The 21,335-nt window shown below is 38.5% G+C and overlaps 1 protein-coding gene and 1 non-coding gene across 6 annotated transcripts; one reads left to right on the top strand and one right to left on the bottom strand.

Moving 5' to 3' along the window:
* Positions 1-25: 25 nt before the first annotated feature.
* On the top strand, positions 26-97 carry TRNAP-AGG. The gene has a single exon. It is a non-coding gene; the product is annotated as a tRNA-Pro (tRNA).
* A 207-nt stretch (positions 98-304) lies between these two features.
* On the bottom strand, positions 305-17,083 carry LOC104802562 (chromatin structure-remodeling complex protein SYD-like). Of its 5 annotated transcripts, none has more exons than XM_010526213.2 (34): positions 16,973-17,083; positions 16,511-16,620; positions 16,176-16,322; positions 16,015-16,076; positions 15,509-15,624; positions 15,021-15,410; positions 14,868-14,923; positions 14,257-14,414; positions 14,109-14,173; positions 13,633-14,043; positions 13,362-13,519; positions 12,713-12,810; positions 12,280-12,465; positions 11,925-12,105; positions 11,647-11,838; positions 11,516-11,559; positions 11,256-11,312; positions 11,058-11,154; positions 10,784-10,956; positions 10,495-10,708; positions 10,238-10,363; positions 10,039-10,128; positions 9,656-9,772; positions 9,500-9,580; positions 9,286-9,393; positions 8,825-8,994; positions 8,545-8,623; positions 8,391-8,465; positions 7,985-8,082; positions 7,796-7,903; positions 7,363-7,420; positions 7,053-7,286; positions 5,933-6,944; positions 305-5,816 (listed from the first exon to the last, which is right to left on the bottom strand). In XM_010526213.2, exons 3-34 carry the CDS (start codon positions 16,278-16,280, stop codon positions 673-675), a joined length of 10,263 nt encoding a protein of 3,420 aa, XP_010524515.1. In that variant the 5' UTR covers positions 16,281-16,322; positions 16,511-16,620; positions 16,973-17,083; the 3' UTR covers positions 305-672. The 5 variants fall into 5 exon arrangements, with proteins under 5 accessions (XP_010524515.1, XP_010524518.1, XP_010524519.1 ...); XM_010526216.1 differs by having other exon boundaries at positions 13,633-14,031; XM_010526217.1 differs by having other exon boundaries at positions 14,868-14,899.
* Between the last annotated feature and the right edge of the window lie 4,252 nt (positions 17,084-21,335).

Genomic DNA, 21,335 nt, shown 5'->3' with positions numbered 1-21,335 from the left:
GATTTTATTACTAAATAGTTGAACAGGGCATTTGGTCTAGTGGTATGATTCTCGCTTAGGGTGCGAGAGGTCCCGAGTTCAATTCTCGGAATGCCCCATTAAGCGTTTTATATTCATTTTATGTTATTTTTTTTTTACCTCACGAGGTATGTAAGATAGTGAATGAATATCACCTGCACTGCACATATGGTGAATAAATGACCTTTCACGCACTATATTTATATGTATAAATAATATTTACAAATTGCAACAAAGGTATTAGGATACGGGTCATTTTGACGAGAAATAAAAAACCCCCAGCGCAAACATCTAACACAAACATTTAAAGTTAGGAAAGTTTATATTTTTCATATTTAGGTGATACAACGCCTTCATATACGGGCTAATATATTTCTTCAGACATCACAAAAATATAATAGAGTTACTTTTAAAGCATCTGTAAGACATTACGAAATGATACAAACACAACCCAATATTACTCAACAAATCTAATCAGTCTCCCTCTCTCCTTTCACTTCATCCTTTGTATTGTCTTCAGTGCCCGAGGAGGGATGCAACTGATCCGAGTCTCCTGCTGCAGGGAAAGACACGGGTTTTGCCTCGACTTCAACCTTTTCCAGCTCTCGTGGTGACTCGTCGATTTCATGCTGCTTACTTGCACGATCCTCCTCGTTATCTGAGCTCTTTGGTTTTTCGGGTTCCTCCAGATGGCCCACACTTGTATTTTCCGCTTATGTTCTCTTGTTCTGCTGGTGTAGCATTCGAAGTCTTGACCAGATCTGGAGATGGATCTTCTTTCTGGACAGATATGGCCATGTCACTGGTTTCACCTTCGTTGGAATCTGCTTCAGAGCTCTTTGGTTCTTCTAAACCATGCTGCTCGGTTGTTGTCTCCTCTTCCTCTGTTGGTGCCCCGGCAAGATTCACAGAAAGATTGTCTTTTTTAACATAGATGTCGTTGTTGTTACCAGTTTCACATTCCTTAGGTTCTTCTGGTTCCACTGTTACATATTCCTGGGACTGGCCACTAGTTTTTTCTTCCTCCGTTGGTGTAGGATCCACAGTCCCAAGAACATTCCCTGACGGATGATCCTCTTTTTGAACAGAGATGTCCCAGTCACTTGTTTCATCTTCCCTCTGCTCTGCCTCGGAGGACCCCTTTGGTTCTGGTTCACCCACCTTTACATTTTCCTTGGGCTGGTCACTTGTCTCCTCTTCTTCCATTGGTGTAGGATTCAGTGTCTCAACAAGATTCTCAGATGGTTTCCCTTTCAAAACAGAGATGTCCCTGTCACTGGTTTCACCTTCCCTCTGATCTGCCTCGGAGCCATTCCGCATTTTTTGTTCCTCCAAACCATCCACCGTTGCTACATTTTCCCGAGACTGGTCACTTGTCTTCTCTTCCTCAATTGGTTTAGGAGACAAGGTTGCTACAAGATTAGTAGATGAAAACTCTTGTTGAGTAGAAGCGTACATGTCACTGGTTTCGCCTTCTCTTCGGTCTAATTCAGCTTCAGAGTCCTTTGGAACTTCTGGTTCCTCCGAACCACCGCCAACTGCGTTTTCCTGAGACTGGTCACTTGCATTTTCCTCGGACTGGTCACTTGTCTTATCCTCTTGTCTAATAGAAGTATCCCCCTCACTGGTTTCAACTTTACTGTGATCTGTTTCTTCCTCAGAGCCCTTAGGTTCTTCCAAACATCTTACTGTTACATTTTCCTCGGACTCAAAACTTGTCTCGTCTTCCTCCATTGGTGTAGGACTCACAACAAGATTAGCAGATGCATCCTCTTGTTGAATGAACTTGGACAGGTCACTCATATCTTCCTCCGTTGGCGTAGAACTTGCAATAAAATTAGCAGATGGGTCCTCTTGTTGAACTGAAATGTCCTCATCTCTGGTTTCACTTTCCTTGTTGTCGTCTGATCCAATCTCTGGTATCTTTGATTCTTGTGGTTCCACCAAGCAGCCTATGTTTACATTTTCCTGAGACTCCAAGCGTTCCTTCTCTTCACTGGGACTCGAAGACAAATGCTCCGGTTGAACAAAGATGTCTTTGTCATTGGCTTCGTCATCTGACCTAACCGTGGAAGCTTTTGATTCCTCCATTCCCCCCAGGTCACCAACTGCCATTTTACCCTCAGGCTGGTCAATCTTCTTCTTTTCTTCTTCTATCGGTGTGGGATCCAATGTTGCAACTGGATTCCCTGACAGATACTCCGGCTGAACAGAAATGCTTTCATGGTTGGCCTCACCTTTAAACTTGTTTGCCTCATCCGATGAATTCTCAACCTCTTCTTCCATCTTCGGGCAAGAAGAAAAGTCCGTGCCCTCCGCAGCAATTTCAGGCGCATTGATATCAGCCGCAGTTTCAGATTCCTTTGTCTCCTCTGGTTCCATCATGCTGCAAGATGCATCCTTGTTGGCTAGATCAATAACCGCATCTCCCATTGGTTCCATCAATCTCTTAGTAGCTATCTTATCAACTTGACGTTCAGCAGCTTCGGCATGTTCTTTCTCTGTAGTTTGACTTTCCTCCGGCTTAGGTGTAGAAGATGGAGACGGAGCAGCCTTTTCAGCCACATGGGATACATCAGTTTCATGACGAGTTGACTTTTCTTCGCAGGCTCGAATTAAGCATTCGGATACATCAGTTTCACAAGTATCACCATTTTTGCCAGATTCCGGATCTTTGGATTCCTCCTCTCGCATAATCAGATCCTCTGAAGCCTTTTTCTCAACTGACGTATTTAAAGGCATAGTAGTACTTGTCTGACACCCAGATTCAACAGACCCTTCACCCGCTTGAGCCTTTGAACCCCCTGATATAACAACTTCTAAGCTTGAACACAGGTGATGTTGCGACGAGCTATTGCCCTTCTCATCCTCCGACTCGATAGGAGATGGAGACTGAAGAGCTTTCCCAGAGTTTTCAATCATCTTCACGATATCCATTTGCTCACTCTTTTCATCCACCAGTTCTCTTGGCTCCTCTCCTGGCAGAGTATCGTGAAACTGATCTTCTTCAGCCGCTATGTTCTGGGTTGTTTCCACAGGAGTTGTAGGTCCACCCTTGTTCTCTGCTAATGTTTGAGGCACTATCATGCCATCCTGGGAAGCACCTGTCTGTTCCTCCGACAAAGGGTGGGATGGTTTTAAATCATGTGATGCATTTGAAGCCTGATCAGATGAGACGTGCATTTTCCCGTCATCAGTCTTATTCTCAGACAGATCATCTGCTCTCTCGACATGACTTGCATGTGAGCAATCATGCGTTTCAGATTCAAATCCCTTATGCTCAGCCACCTCCTCTGGGCAAGAAACAAGACCCTTTTCAGGTGACTCGTTTCCTTCATCATCATTGATCCTCTCACTATCGGTAAGGCTGACAGTATCTCTACATAGACTGGATGGAAGAATTTTCTGCCCCTCAATCTCCATCAATCCACCCACTTGGAGTTTGCGGTCATCGACCTTCTCCATCTGTGTGTAAGAAGCTTCTGTTCCCAAACCATCTTTATAACTATCAACACTTTGTGTCAAAAAAGCTTCTTCTGGGTCTTGTCTGGTATCGGCTGATTCAGTCAAAGGACTATCATAATTTCTATTAATATGGGACACAGAGTTGTCATAGTCTGTAATCTCAACCGGTGGCTGTGGATCATTGCCAATGAGATTCTCCTGGTTACCTACAACAGTAGGCAATTCATCAATTTGCTGGATAGATGACTGAGTTTCAGCAGAACCTGGCTCCAAGTCGTAAGTCTCACACTGCGAACTTTCCTCTCTTTTCCTTTGGGCATCATCATCTTTAACTACAAGTTTTGCAAATTCTAAGGGTTTGTCATCCACATGAGAATCTCCATCAGTTTTCTTAGGATGTACCTGCGATACCCAAGAGTTTGCCTCTAACTTACAAGCCTCGACCTTCGAATTCAAATCCCTTTGTTCTTTAGGATTCTCTTCGTCAGAAAGTTCCCCAACTGAGCAATCATTAACTCCTCTTTCATCAACATCAAGATTTTCACCAGTAGAGACTGCAACTTCCATGGGAAGAATTGTTTCACCTTTTGGGAGAGATTCTGCGCCGGTAAACTCAGATGCAATAGCCTCAGAAGTATGGCATCTTGAAGACGATGCCTTTTCTTCGGCCACGTCTACATCCATATGGCAAGAGTCACCAGAAACAGGGTGAGGAATATCTGAAACCAGTTTACCACCCTTACTGAGGCTACATAAAACTTCTGAATTCTTATGGTAAGAAGAAGCCTTTGCCATTAAATTCTTGTCAGCAGATAATTCTCCAGCAGAACGATCAGGTACGCCTTCTTTCTTTGTGCTTTCAGTAGCTGGAATTTCCAAGCTTTTACAATCAGCAGCAGTTGGAGGATTTGAAGTGTGACATACAGGAACTGATCCAGCCAGTCCACAAGGAACTCCCTCACTGGAACCAGCAGGATCTGAAGACATATCAACTCCCACAGATATATCTTCCCCCTGACTTGGCAAACAGGCATCCTCTTTTGCAGAATCTTTGATGCTCTTCAGATAATCAGAATTAGATGCCAGGCATCCTTTTCCCTGCTCGTTTCCGGATATGAAGACACCTGGCTCTAAAGTACTTTTAGTTGGAGAATCATCTGAACTTTCATGTATCTGTGTGCTAATTCCAGGGTGATTGCTGGCACCACCACCAACTTCAGTGGAAATAATCTTGGTTCCTGGAGTACCTGAATCAGCAGGAGAAGATTCATGCATATCTGCAAGAGATTCACTTTTCTTGGGAGAACCCTGTTCACTTGATGCTGACGGCTGCAAAAAGGACAGAAGCTTTGTGGAAAAGATTCCATCAGAATTTGCAGCCATTGCCGACATTTCAATATCATCAACAGGACGTTTAGGAGAGGCTACTGAGGATTTGCCTGAGGTTTGTTTAACCATATTTTCAGTCATCTCAGCTGCTCTTGGAACAACAGCAGATGCTCTAGGTAGTTCTTCCTTTTCACTAGAAGCCCGGGTTGAAGTCCCAAAGGAATCAATATCAGAAGCTGAAGACCTCTGCAAATGAAAATCACTTTGATAATCTATTGATTGGCTTTCTGTGTTTCCCACGACCAACTTCTCATTTACAGGGCTTTTAGAGTCCGCAGGTATAATACTCTGAAGTGTTATATCACCAGATTGAGAAACAGTAGCCTTAGAGTCCACGGAAGGCTTGACATTCTCATCAATCATCAATGAAGGCTCAGATCTTTGCTTTTTGACTGACACACCAGTAACAGACGTAACATCCGAGTTTGGACCAGCGGCTTTCATTTTCTTATCTGCCTTGTTGGTCTCAACAGAATGCAAATCCACCTTACCCATGGATTGTACATCAGGTGCATTTGTGCTTGCTGTTTCGAAAGGTTCCCCAATTTTAGGTTTCGACAGAGAAGTCTCTGAAAATATCTCTTTCATGACGCGGGCAACATCAGTTACATCAGCAGTTGGAACCCTACCAGAACCAGGAGCACCAGAAGCTTCTCTTCTTCTTGCATCTTGACTTACACTACCAGAAGAGTGCAAGTCAGGTGCAGCTAACTGACTGGAAGGGGGCTGTTCTCGGGCAACAACACCATGCTTCTTTCCAATAGATATAGATTTGCTACCTGATGAATCACCAGACTTGACCTCTGTTTGTGGTGTTAATCTTGTGCTCTGTGCAGAACAGCCATCAGAAGTAGATGACACTTGACTCGATTTCCTTCCGCGGCGTCTAGGAGTTTCTTCTCTGCTTTGCATCTTCCGGCCTTGCCTCCTATCAGGCATGGTACCTGGAATACAAGTAGTAGAGCATCGCATAAGCCAAATCAACAGACATACAAGAGGGCAAAGCTTGAGGATTTCAAAGCAGGTTTAAGCAAGGTTTGATTCTTCACAGAATGTGTACCTTCAACTTTAGAACGAACAGGCAAGGAACTGATTGAAGGATTAGCATCTAGAACATCAGGTTTGTTTGTTACAGCAGTTGCTCTTCCTGTTGAATCTGCAGGTCTATCTTGTGATTGTGCACAGGATCCTGAATCAAAACCAGGTGGAGCATCTAGGTCAGTATCTGCTGCTGGGATTGATTTGTTTCGTCTGGACTGAGGGCCACACTCCTGCAAAGATGTAGCAGGAGAGGATTCCACCGGACATACAGCCTGAGGATTTGTGCTGCCTGCACCAGGAGGGTGGACTCCCGCAACAGTCTCAGTCGAGGAAACGGGAACAGTAACCAAATTTGATGCCCCGTGATCACTAGCAAGAGCTCTAACAGCTCCAGTCGTGAGGCTACTAGGAGGATTCATCCTTGTCTCAGCACCTATGCAACTGTCAGCAGCATGCGAGGCATTATCCAATCTCCTTCCCCTTCCCACTCCACGCCCCCTGCCTCTTCCCCTACCCCGACCTCTAGTTGGCAGCGGAGCAGAACTGGCACTAGAAAATGATTGAAAACCAGGAGGAGCAGATAAATCAGGTGAAGCGGGAGGAACAGCTGCACTAGGATGCAAATCTGTTTCCTGCTTTCTTTCAAGGTTCACAGAATCAGAACCAATTACTGTTGATGATCTAGACTCCCCTGCTGCCTGTGTCCCGCTTGGAACTGGAGATACTGATCCAGTCAAAGTCTTATCAGCTCTCCTTGGCCGTCCACGACCCCGTTTGACAGGTTGTGTTGCTTCTTTTAGTGGTGGTTGCTCCTGATGTGGCGGTAGAGGATCCACAGATTGTGAAGTCATTGGCAAGGTAGAAGGTGTGGGGATTGTTGTGTTGCCAGAGGTCACAGTTGGAACATTAAATGTATCCTTTGGCACACTCTTTGCATTTCCTTCTTCCTTCCCTCTGGGAGACTCAGGTGATTCAGCTTGGCACATCTTCTCAAACTCCTCCTCTGTCCACTGCTCTTCATATGATCGAACCTGATAAAAGTGTCACATTAGTCAATACATCAAATGAGAAGGCCAAATACTACTGGTGGGATATCATATGTGATTATTGTAAAGTGAAAAGAAAACACTTAGACATACCTCTCTTGCCCGTTTCCCTCTTCCATATTGCTGAGTATCAAATCCCCCAAGGTAGCCACCCTTTCTCTTCATTCCAACATTAAGTTCTATAGCAATCTTTGGTACATCATTTAGTTTCATTGCTTCATAAAATGGTTTTAAGTCATCTTCAGTCACAAGCCGCGAGGGTAAAGGTGGAATAGAGGTTGAACTACTATTTGAAGCAGACTCCAGCACCATACTCTTCCATTCTTCCTGCAGTACCAGAGGTGTTCAGTGGAAAAAAAGGTTTGAAACTAAACTAACACTGAAGTAACTAAGACAAGCATACCATCTCATTTTCTTTTCTCTCTTTGTCAACTGACTCAAAGATATCGATCTCTGACTCACTGGAAAGACAAATAAGCTGTTAGAACTGGTAATATAAGTCCAAATGTAAGGTGCATGAAGATTGTATATGCCATGTTAAACATACGCTAAGCCATACCATTCAACAAAGACAGGACAACAGCTGAGGATGATATTCTTACGGAAAAATTCATATGCATAGATAGGACTAAAAAAGGCTGATAAATAACGTATACATGGAATGAACCAGTTTCCAGTCATTCTAGAGGAGAAGAATTAAATCTATCATAGTGGATGATTTCTATGGAAATGAATTCACTATGCTGAAATCCATGAGACACATCCCACTAAAAAAGTAAATATGTGCAGCAGTCCAGAAATCCTTGTTAGAGTACAGTATTATAAGCAGCGGCTACCTTCGAGCTATAATATCATTTAAGGCATCATCGTCCAAAACTGGAGCAGCTTCCTCTTTCTTTGACTCACGTAAGAGGGACTCCAGATACTCCCGACGATCTTCAGCACTATAACAAAATAAAAGAGATACGTTTAGAAAGTTAACCATCAACATTTTCTAGGCATAAAAGTGACATCTCTCATTTGACCTTGTGTTATTGTCAAAGAAGCCAGCGGTAATACTCTGGTTAGCAACTCCAAGTTTGTGCTCCGCTGAAGCTCTTACTTGCTCTTCGACGGTATCGACCTTAATATACAGAATAAGAAAAAAAGAAACTTACAAAGTTCACAAAATATTTCTAGGAAAACAAAAAAGTGTACATGATAGTGGAAAGGGGAAAGGCAGACAAATATATACGTTGCAAAAGCAGAGGATACTCTAATTGTTCCTTACATGCTACATGTTTCAACTGAGGTAAATGCCCACAGATTTAGAGTCAGTGGACTACATATCGCAATAATGAAAATAATAAAACATGGTATAACAATTCACAACACAAATATTTTCGACATATGTTTTCAATTATCTGAAGACAAGAAAGAAGAAACTCATACCGTTTCAAATCGTAGGACCAGAACATCTCTTTTCTGACCAATCCTATGAGCCCTTGCCTGAGCTTGCAGATCAACCTAAATCAAAGGACAAAAGCTTTACAAAGTTAATCAATCTGCAAAGCATACAACTACGATTGGATAAGAGATGACTAACCTGGGGATTCCAGTCAGTGTCAAATAATATTACAGTGTCAGCTGCTTGAAGGTTAACTCCTACACCACCAGCGCGTATACTGAATTCCCATCAAAGAGTTAGAGATAACATCCAAATCTTTATGAACTATACAATTACCCTAGCCTAACCACTAAAAAGCCTTTCAGTGACATTTATGATTGGCTCCACTCCCAAACTATTCAAAAACAATAAAACCAGTAACTCAGACTATTTCAATAAAGCGCTACAAGAAACTCGGCAATGAAATATTATGCATCACCTAAGCAAAAATATGAAAAATGGGGAATCTGGTTGGTTGAAAAGGTCAATAAGAGCTCCACGATCACCCCCAGAAGTGTGCCCATCCAGCCTCAGGTATTTGTAACCCTTGAAGGTGAGGTAATCCTCCATAATATCAAGAAGTCTAGTCATTGTGGAAAAGAAAAGAACCTGCAGGAATTCAAGCTCGAAAAAGTTTGCATGCTTGGATTAGAAAGGCCAGCAGGACATTTACCCTTGCTAGGTTCTAAAACAACAATGCATCTTGCACGTGTAACCAGTAAAATAACCCCTCATTATAAATATATCCTACTCCCTGAGGAGAAGGGGGCAATGTAGGATATTTTCTGATGCTATTAGAAAGGTAGACATCCAGCTCATATTACCAACTGTTTCTTTTAGGGTCTCGAATCATCAAAACTTTTGTATTATCATGATAAGAGGATGAAAAAAAATCAATACCCGGTGATCTGTTGCTTTGAGTTTGGGTAAAAGTCGATCCAGCATCTCCAACTTCCCACACAATCTCACAATTGGAGGGATAAAATGCTGAGGAATTAAGCTATTGACCTAAAGAAAATGATCCCAGATAGGCCCTTTGTTAGGATCTCTCGTGGTGCACTTGCCAGAATCCTTTGGATATACTAAGAGTTCTTGATTTAAAACAGTAGAATACCTCCTCCACATGAAGTTGGCTAAGATATGGATGATTGCATATATTTCGAAGTTCCATTACTGAATTGTGCACAGCACGGGCCTGTCATTAAAAATAAACTTAAAGCAATAACTCAACAGTATCACAAATTGACACATCTAGAGCATGTGATGTCACCTTCACATTTCCAAGTGCTCCAAGATTCTCCTCAATCCTCTTCATCAATAGCTTCTGATATGCAGAAGCCTCACATCGTATGAGTCTCTCTATCTTTTCAGGAAGTTCATTCTCAACCTACCAAAACAAATTAGCCAAGAATTCGTCAGGATAGTGAACAAAATTTTAGAAGAATTAACTCAGATGTTATATTCATTTTTTTGGGGCAAGGTTGTTGCGTTTCAACACCATATTGAAAAACAAATGCAATACTGACAATGTTGCAATCATCCCAAATATATTAAAAAGAAAGGAAGTAAAATCTTAAAATTAGATCAGGAATTCGAAAAAGGAATGATATAATGTGTCGTAGCTTATGAAACAAGATATACAATTTTATGAACCTTATGTTTCAGCCGTCGCAGCACGAAAGGTCGAAGAACTTGGTGAAGCCGATTGATGATCAGAAGGTTCTCCTCCTCTGATAGCAGCGCCTAATTGGATGGGTAACCACAAACACATAATTAAAAATAAGAAACATATGATGTCTTAAACACTAATATATCACTTTTAACTGGATAATATAAACAATCAATCACTTGCCTCTTCAGCAGAGTTATCTCCATTACTTTGAAATGGTTTGTTAAACCACTGTGAAAAGTCCTCCGATGAGTTGAATATATTAGGCAGCAAGAAATTAAGCAGAGCCCACAATTCCTCCAGATTGTTCTATAAGAGAAGTAAAACACCGAGATGGTGAACAGAACCAAAAGTAAGCAGATAGCAAGAAAAGGAAAAGATGGAAGTAAAATCAAGAGCATGCATCAATATTGAAAATGAGGAGAAGGAAAATAATCGACCTGCAATGGAGTCCCAGTTAACAGAAGCCTGTGGGAACTAGAGTAGTGCTTCAGGTCTCCATTTAACTTACAGGATGCATTCTTTATGCGATGTCCTTCATCAATAATAATATAGTGCCAGTGGATCTTGCTTAATTTAGGTCTGTCATGCTTGTTCATTAGATACTCATATGTTGTCAGAAGAACATTGAACTTCTGATGAACAATTTGCTCTCTGCAACAAAGGCGAGTAAAACTTACACATCTGAGATATTAAGACTGATAGAAAAAGAAGTGTAACTCTCAGTACTTGAATAGCCTGCGCCTTTCCTCTGGAGGCCCACAATAAACAATTTTATGAATCCCTGGGGCCCAGAAGTTGATTTCTGACACCCAGCCAGGCAGAACCGAGGATGGTACAACAACCAAGAATGGACCTCTATCATTTTTTGACTCCATCAGATAACAAATCAAAGAAATGACCTACAAAAAGGTAAACGTTACAACCCATGCAACTAATGCATCTATATCAGCAATTCAAAACACATATGTGCATTTTCAATTAATCAGACTGCGGTTAACACCTGGACAGTTTTCCCGAGACCCATCTCATCAGCAAGAATGCCATTCAAATGATTGTTGTACAGTGAAACCAACCACCTTAGACCATTCATTTGATACCTGAACGTCAATTTTGGAATCGTAAATATTCCAGGTCAGGTATTTACCAACTATAAGCCGTAATTACAAGGGGCAGAAAGTGGCAGGGACATTCAACTTACTCTCTTAGTTTTCCACCCTTCAGACAAGCTGGCTGCTCAGTGATATTCTCTTTTATACTGCAGTCTCACTACTTTGTAAGTAACATAATTGAAGAAAGGAGTTCTCACAGTATCTCAAACTTACATACAAAATAACCAGCTTTTTGGGGAAAAATACGACAGAAATTTGACAATCTATAATCATATATATCAGAAAGTGAAAAAGCTCAGACGTCGCAAGTATTTGTTTAGAGAGTAATTGAAGGAGGAAACAATATTACCTGTGAGCCATCATGTAATATTTTTCATTGCTTTCCAGGTAGTGCTGTAAAGCAGAGAGGTAACCATGAGAACAAAATATGGAAGACAGAACAAATGTGTATGCTTGGAGAAATTTGTAAAATGGACTTACCTTTGCCTGATCACCCTCATCTTCATTTTCAGTAGAAGCTTCATATTCGAAGACATTTGATGCACGTGTATCGTCTGCCTCATTTCCGAAACACCTTGCCAAAGATTTTGCTTCCTGTAACTTGGATCCAAGTTTCTGAAGGTATTTCTCAGTCTCTTTGAGCAGCTGCTTTACTCGATCCGACTTGGCATCCTACATATCCGCAAACATTGCCAATAACACGACATAAAAGAAGCTATATGACCCCAAAACTTCCAAATTTGGATCAGAAAACAAACCTGCACCATTCGTAGGTAACCCTCCACGTCATTAATCTTTAACAAATTAATCTTTTCGCGTTGAATTTTGTCAATCTTCTCCCGATGAATGCGTTCCTTTCGTTTGTGGAACTCCTTTGCATATCTATTGAATCCCTTCCACCTTTCTCTCCTAATTTTGAACAAATCTTCTACCCTTTCCCTAAGGTAATATTTCAAGCAAGATTAAATATTTAATTTATTTTAAATAAACCTTAGATTAACTTAAAAACCAACTGTCGTTCTTTTGGCTATGCAAAGAGAGAACAGAACTAAAAGGAGAGAGAAACAGAGACAAAGAGACAAAAGGATCAAACAGTAAGCCAATGGCACATACTTGTGCACTTCTATCTCCCCAAAGAAATCCTTCTGCCTCTCACGGAATCTTTTTTGCCGCTCTTCTTTCATCTTGTACTCATACTTCTCAAGTTGCTTAATCCTCCGGCCATGTTTATGTTTCTTATAAGACTTCAGATGCTCAACATCAGTTGCAATCGGTTTGAAGAAGTCATAGAGAAACTCACTGTTTCAATTAAACAACATAACGAATGAAAAGCTGGGAGATAAAGTATGAAAGGATAAGACGTTTTGAATGCATACTAAACAAAAATACATTCTTCTGTTGTACGAAAAGAAAGGATAGCTAGTTGGATGTCCAGTTAACTTGAGTTGCTAGGATTGTCGGTCATACAAGCCTTGAGGTCATATGAACCAGAACCTTCACGTGGAAAGAAGTAAGTTTCAAACAGAACATAACAAAGTAAAATTACCTCCTCAGACGCCGTTGAAGATTTAACAGCTGAAGCTTTTTTAGTTCTATCACACTCTTGGTCTTTGCAGATATATCTTCGGATGAACTCACAGATTCCTACAGATTGGAAGAAAGGCAATCACGAAAACTAATCCAGCAAAATGATCCCAATTTCGAAACCGATGAATAGAACATTATAACAAATTAGAAGAAAGATGCAGAAACCCATCACAAATACAACATTATAAACGCTATAAAATAATCAATTAGAACTCTGACATATTGTGGAAGATGCAGGGAAATTAGAGATTCACAGCAGACCTGAAAATAGTTCATATCTTCTAGTCAATCTACCACATTAACTTGAAGGGAAAAAAAAGCCTCACTTTAAACGCTCCTAAAATAAATCAGAATACAGAAACCTCCAGTAGACTGGGAACTTACCTGATGACAATTACATTGCCATTTATATATAGAATCCAATATTCAAATTTAATCATTGATCTGTTCCTATCACAAGATAAATTGCAGAGAAGTAAGACCACGAAGAAAGACAAAAGCATAATGCATCCTCAATAATGGTATACGATCACTATCATTCATCAAAAACATAAAGCTACTAAGGCCATAACCACATCTCAAGTAGAGAGAGAGAGAGTTTTACAAACCTTCAACTTATTGAACCGTGCCACAATTGCTTGATCTGCTTTATGCTGTTTTAGAGCCCAACCCCGATCAGCCAAAAGTTTCTTTTTCTGCTGATCCATAATCCATTTCTGTGACATTGTATACTTCGGAGATGATTGCATGTTGCCTTCCTCATGATCTGCCATATGTCCATTTTTAAAGAGTTACCCACTAGATTGGCGAAAGTAGTTCTCCACTTAAAAAAGGAAGAAGAATTACTATCAGAAATTTTATCTAAATCAGTACACTCACCTGTAGCATGAAATTCATCCAGTTGAACAGCTGAAGATGGGAGGTCACTACGGTTGCTAAGTCCTGCCCGACTCATGACCTCCAGCGGTACATGTTTGATTAGACCAGTTGAAGAAGATGCTAACTCAGGATGACTAACAGCAACCTGGTTTGGCACTTGTGAGTCTGGTTTTCTAGATGCCAAAAGAAGCTTTTGTCCATCTGAAAATGCAATATTTGAGAAACTTTTGTCCCCTAATCTTGATCTCTCAGCTTCTTTTGATGCAAAGTCCATGTCGGTCAATCTTCCGGTGGGATTATCCATTCTTGACAAAGGTGGGGAGACTTCAGGAATGCTACCTGATTCACCAGAAGACTGTGTTCTCCCTTTATGGTCAAACAGCTCTTTGCGAAAACCATCTGTATTGCAGGCTGATTACAATTCAAGGGAAGGATGCAGAAAAGGTTAATGGCGACATAAGAGAGTAAATAGTTACCATCTTTTGGTAAAGCATTTCCAAGTGCGAGCTCCAAGTGCAGTTTCTTCGGCATCAAACCATTTCTAAAAGAATAAAGTCAAGTAGGGGTAATTGGTATGAGTGCACTGATTTAAGATAAACAAGAGGCCCGAAGAGCCTGGAATACCTGAACGCTAAAAAGACAAGGCATTGGGCTCTGAGCTGTTTCAATTGTTGCTCTTTGAAAGGTGAACTTGATGGCGGTAATATTGGAGCAATAGATTTTCCAGTATCTCTAAGTCCTGGAGGTCTAATTGTTGTGCCTTCACTGTTTTGCCATCCACCCTGTTATAAAAAAATAGCATGCAGCGTGGGAATATTGAAAATATGAAAAACATATTTCCCATATGAAATAAAACGAAAAAAGAAATGGAGCAAAACACTTTTAACATATAAAGTTTAAAACATTTGGAAAAACATGAGAACCTCGAGTAGATTTCTGATATATTTTAATATTGAAACAATATTATATATATATATCCGTGTGTGAAGAAAGAGCGATATGGAGAAGATAACTAAATTCTTTGGCAAACAAGTGTGCTAGTGGCCACATTATCTCTCCTGGTTATAGCTTAAGGATTTTCGCACATTGAATAAGGTCAATGGAAAGTCCTATTGTAATAGAAATTAAGGCATTAGAGAAGCACAATAATATTATTGCAATTTAAAAAATGTTATGCAGATATTATGAATTTAATCTAGAGTATCTAAAAAGTTCAATAGTTTTGAGGAATATACCTGAGGAATCTTGTAAGCATCTGATGACAAACCTACATTCAAATTTCCAATATCACCTGAATTTTAATTGCAAAAAATCCACAACCAAGACTAATCGTTTGACTTACATAAAATATCAAATATTGCAAATGTTGAAGCTGATTATATCCTTACCTAGATTACCAGGCACTTCCACTTTGCTTACTTTTCCCTTCTGATTATCGACTGTTCTGTGAGTATCAAATTGCTGAGAATTGTTTGTATTTAGCTCTGTTGATGAAAATGATGATTCACCCCTTTTCCTCTTTGCAGTTGACTTGACATCTTTTTTATTCATTGTCTCACCCCTATCTTGGGATTGGGAATTCGCTGACCTAGAATCGAAGCTGGATGGACTCTCATGATCAAAGGATGTATTACTACGTGTTCCAGAAGCTTGATAAAAAGCTTGTGAAGTGTTGATTGGTCCACCAAGCTGCCTACCAAATGCATCATATTTTGACATCTCATTCTCAACCGAAATTGCTTTGGAATCATTGCTAACACCAGCGACTTGTGAAGACCCTGTATTCAAATATAAATGAAACACATTCAATAACAAGCAAGAATCAAATCCTCTCAATAAACAACATGCAGAGCAAAAAGTTACGAATTTGTTATACCTGCCATATGTGCAGAAGCAGAGTCACCTATCTGAGTTCCACCAGCCAGAGGAATACGAGATGACTTCAAAGCTTCAATGTCAAGACCATGTTGATTCACAACAGTCTCCATGGCCCTTGGAATTTAGAAAAGACCATATCAGAAAAAAGCAACATAAAAGAAATGGACAACGACACTTTCCAAAGGGTGAAAAGCAACTTTAGGATGACAAGGGGCATAATAATCAAGCATAATAGAAGAAGTTAGCCACTAAAAATGACTACACCACAATTGGAGAAGTTCAAGAAGAAGAAGAAGAAGTGAAACTTGCACCCAGTTTGTGATTGTGCAAGAATGTGGTCATATCATGCACTGCATCAAGTAAATCATCCACAAAAGATATCACAGATTCTGGCAGCATAATATATAACCCTGTACAGAAGTTCTATCAAGCATGATGATAAGCTGTTTAGAGTGTATGTGAGGAAAGGTAAGGGCAGGAGAAAAGCAAAAAAAATAATGATACCGCGATATGACTTGATATGGCATTGAATGCTCCTTCCCACTGGTTTTCATATGTTGCAAGATCTAAATCAGCGCAAGAGAATAAATGCAGTTAGAGCACAATATTAGAGCTTGTAAAATCACAGAGAAATCATACACCAAGTCAATTCATTCCACACATACCACATAAAGTTTTGTAGCTAACTTCGCAGGCTCATCTTTAGAATCTTGAATGAGCTTGTGCAGAAACTTTGCTGCCTCCAACTCAATATTATGTGGAGATGCCATCTTAATACAGTTACACCAGAATGTACATCACGTGAAAGACTCCTGCATCATATTGCAGACAAGTATATATCATACACACACGCGGGCACAAACCGTAAGAGATAACAAAACTGCTCCTGTATTCCTAATCCAACTTCCCGGGAAAAGAAAGATAATAGACATGACGGCAAAGGAGGAAACCGGCCAAGAAAACTAGACAACAACAGATGGCAGGAGTTTGACTTTGAGACCTTAAGCCCAAGCAACCCAGAGGAAATCGCAGCGGTAGCCACAATTATGAAAGGATAAACCAGCTTTTTGCCTCGACTTCTTGCACGCTTCGACAGCACACTTAAACAGCCTTGAGAAAGCCAGAAGAGTCAACAAAGAATTACACACTCAGTTTAACTGAGCAATATCAAGAACTATCATAGCGAAAAAAGAAAGTTATTTACCCAGCTACTTCTCCCGGGAGTAAGAATTTCGTACAAGCAAGCAATGAAAACCTCAAATTTGATGCGGACGGGGAACACAGATGACAGATTATTTGACGAGATTCAGTTCCTAAATAGGATAAAGAAATCTATGCCTGAACGCTTAGCCGTGAATTCAGCTAGCGGATCTTCGCGAGGGAAGAGCAAATCGGCGAGAGCCAAGAACAAAACCCTAATTGAACAGAGACCGGCGGAGAAGATGAAGAACTGGAGCTTTACCTTGACGGAGATCCGACCCGTCCGCACCGTCGCGACTGAAAGATTGCCGGCGAAAGCGTTTCTTGCTGAGAAGTGAAGCCCTTAACGAACAAAAATGGCTGTCGCCTTTCAGAAACAAGAAATAAAAGATCAAAAAGGCACGACGTCATTTCTTATATATGTACGCATATATACATAATTTTTTTTTTTCTTTTTTGTGTGTCCCTATACATTTGGATGTAATATTTACCATAATTTAAACTTTAAATTGGGATGTCCAAAATTTAATCCTTGAAAATTAGCCGTTGTCAATTTTTATTCCCAAGGTTAAAATTTGTTTAAATTGTAATTATATATATAATATATCCGTTGAAACTTTGTTTATGCTTTTCGACCATTAGTTTTTTATTGGGCCCATTAATTTGGGCTTAAAACAAAGTTTCAAAATTGGGCCGCATTTTGATTGTGAGCCTAATATAAGTTCAAAACATTTCCAGAAATTAATACATTTAATTAATTTCGATAAATAAGTTTTTGTCATTTTTTGGCATATAAACCTGTAGCATAGATATTGATGTGAGTTTTAAATATACATATCGTCATATTTCTGGTTTTATTCAGGGAAGTGCTTCAGATTATATAAGGATAAATAAAATTAACAATTTCGATCATCGAAAATTAAAAAAAATCTATATATATTAATAAAGAAATTTAAAGACATGTAGTAAAGCCACCTAAACATCCAACTCATCATACACCTGACACTTTTTTATTTTTATTGGTCATTTAATTAATTAAAACATGTTTTTTAATAAATACAATGTGACATATAATACAAAAAATGAGTAATCAGATTATATTTTATATAAATAAAGAGTTGAAATGTGAATAAATATTTAAATAAAAAATGATTCAATTTATTGTATTAAAAAACTATTTTGATCTTAGTTTAATATATTATTGAGATATTTATTTGATTACACTTATATTTAAAATTTATTTGAGGTCATGATATAAAAAAAACACCAATAAATTATTATAATTATAAAAACAAAATGATCTTAAATACATTAAGAGAACGGTTACACAAATAAAAAGTTGTTTGCTATTCTATCAATGAAAAAGTTGTTTGTAACATACGATTATGTATTTGAATCTAGACATAATTTTAAGTTGTTATCAGGTAGATTTTGTACCGTATTACGTGTATATATGTGTGTCTAGACGTAATTCAATAGCTTTTATAATTTGGTACATGATTGTGGCTAATATTCGAAGTAAAAAATGTTTTAATAGTAATTTTTTTTCCTAAACTTTATGATTTCACATATACAATAATAGATGTGAAAATTTAAAGAAAATATAAATTATGTATGTATATATGTATCTCTCTCTATATATATCTTTTATTATTTTTTGTATTTGATTATTTATTTTATTAATTTATTGATTTATTTATTTTATTTATTTTCAATAAAAATATTTATAATATAGTTTAAACAAATTAACATACATATATGCGCTACAATTTTGAAAACATACATAATATTGGATCATATGAAAAACTACTATTTTCGATCTACAATGTTGTTGTTAGAAGAATTTTTTTCTGGAAACTAATATTTTTATAACTTTAAAATGTATGATTTTTAATATAAATATATTAATTAAAATTCTTTTAATTGTCCTCATCAACGTTGCTAATGCAGTTTCAACTTTCAAATTAGTTGTTAAAATTTTTTTTTGATAAAACGTATTTAACATCATCCTAAAAAAGTAATTTAATTATTAAAATTAAAAATATGGAAAATTAAGAAGAAAATGACAAATAAAGAAGAAATATACGCGGCTGTTAAAACGTATATATTATACTTAAATAAAAATATGGTAATAAGTATTTATTAGCCCACTAATGGATAAAAAACGCCAACACAATTATTCATTAGTCCACTAATCCACTAATGACTACACTTGTTATTACAATAAATAGAAATTATTATAATTTAGTGGGCTATAAAGTCTCTTATGGTTGTGGATATGATCAAGGAGGACTCTTTCAACAACAAAGCAATAGTCTTGCAAATCAAGAAAGTTTAGGCCATATAGGAATATTCTCAAGAAAGTTTCGAAGCCACTCAACTTCTTCACCAGCAAGGTCTAAAGCTATGAATTCAGATTCCATAGTGGATCTTGCAATACACGTTTGTTTAGAGGATTTCCACGAAATAGCACCTCCACCAACAACGAATATATATCCACTTGTGGATTTATTCTCATTCGAATTTGAGATCCAGTTCGCATCAGAATATCCTTCTAATACTGTTGGATATCTTGTATAATGCAGTCCATAATTCTCAATATACCTTAGATATCTAAGAAGTCTAATTATGACCTTCCAATGATCACAACTTGGATTGCTCGTATATCTGCTAAGTCTATTCACGGTATTAGCAATATCCGGCCTTGTACTATTCATAAGATGCATCAAGCTTTCTATGATTCTGGAATATTCTAATTGTTGAACTCCCTCACCGTGATGTTTTTTCAAATGAGAATTAACATCGATTGGAGTTCTGGCCACAGAATTTCCATCTTTGTCAAATCTCTCTAAGATTTGTTTTATATAGTGACTTTGGGATAACGCATAACCGTCTTGTGTCTTGATAATTTTCATACCAAGTATTACATCTGTTATTCCCAAGTCTTTCATGTCAAAGTAAATTGATAACATAGTTTTCGTAGATTTAATCACTTTATCACTACTACCAGTGATGATCATATCATCTACGTAAAGACAGATAATCACAAATTCTGTCTCGTTATCTTTGACATATATGCACTTGTCAACCTCGTTGACTCGAAATCCATTTGAAAGCATTACGTTATCAAACTTCGCATGCCATTGTTTCGGAACTTGTTTAAGTCCATACAAGGATTTCACAAGTTTACACACTTTTTCATCTTGTTCGTGCACTCTGCACCCTTCAGGTTGAAGCATATATACTTCTTCTTCCAGTTCACCATTTAGAAATGCAGTCTTTACATCCATCTGATGTAATTCTAGATTATGTAAGGCTGCCAAGGCTATAATAAACCTTATGGATGTTTTCCGAGCGACTGGAGAGTAAACATCGAAGTAATCGACACCCTCAGTTTGCCTATAGCCTTTGACTACAAGTCTCACCTTGTATTTTTCAATAGAACCATCCGGTTTCATCTTTCTTTTGAAGACTCATTTATAATCCAATGGTTTGCATCCTTGTGGAAGATCCACAAGTTCCCAAGTGTGATTTTGTCGGATTGATTCAATCTCACTCTTTACTGCTTCCTTCCAATAAGGAGCTTCGGGAGATAACATAGCCTCTTGGTATGTCTGTGGTTCTTTATCCAACATAAACGTTAGATAATCAGAACCAAAAGAAGTAGGTTTCTTTGTCTTTTTACTTCTTCTAGGCTCTTCATCCTCTTCCTCTAATTGCTTAGAAGATTCATGAATTCTTTGAGATTCCATACCACTTAGATTTAATTCTATCCGAGTCTTATAGGGAAATACATCTTCAAAAAATGAAGCGTCTCTTGATTCAACGACTGTATTCGCATGTATTTCAGAATTATCTGATTTATACACCAAGAATCGGTAAGCACTCGAATTGTGTGCATAACCAACAAACACACAATCTATTGTCTTTGGTCCTAACCTAGTTCGTTTAGGAATAGGGATAGGAACCTTAGCAAGACAACCCCATACTCTCAAGTATTTGTAGCTAGGTGATTTACCTTTCCACAACTCGTAGGGTGTTTTGTCGAGCCTTTTATGGGGCACTCTGTTTAATACAAAGTTAGCAGAAATCACTGCTTCCCCCCACAAGTTTTGAGGAGATCCATAACTTATTAACATAGCATTCATCATCTCTTTCAGCATTCTATTCTTGCGTTCAACAATGCCATTCTGTTCTGGCGTATAAGGGGCTGTAGTTTGATGGATGATGACATGATCTGCGCACAATTGCGCAAAAGGCGACTCATATTCACCTCCTCTATCGCTTCCCAAAGCTTTGATTTTCTTTCCAAGTTGATTTTGAACTTCATTTTTATAGAGATTAAACATCTCTATTGCCTCTGGTTTGCACGTATTTCAAATCGCATATATCTGTATGTATCAATTCCAAAGGTTCAATATTTCGTTCAATATTTTTAAACGAAGACTTAGCAAATTTCGCTTCAACGCAGACTTCACACTTGTGGTCTTTGTCTAATTTAAATTTTGGCAGTAGATTAAAAAACATTAATCTTTGCATAAACTTAAGATTCACATGTCCTAATCTATCATGCCATAATCTTGACTCATTCAAGTAAGCAGAAGAAGTAGAAGCTTTATTAATAT

This window comes from Tarenaya hassleriana, unplaced genomic scaffold, assembly GCF_000463585.1.
Source record: "Tarenaya hassleriana unplaced genomic scaffold, ASM46358v1 Cleome8, whole genome shotgun sequence".
Taxonomy (NCBI): domain Eukaryota; kingdom Viridiplantae; phylum Streptophyta; class Magnoliopsida; order Brassicales; family Cleomaceae; genus Tarenaya; species Tarenaya hassleriana.
Note: the sequence above shows the minus strand (reverse complement) of the source record. Positions and strands in the feature narration are given on the sequence as shown.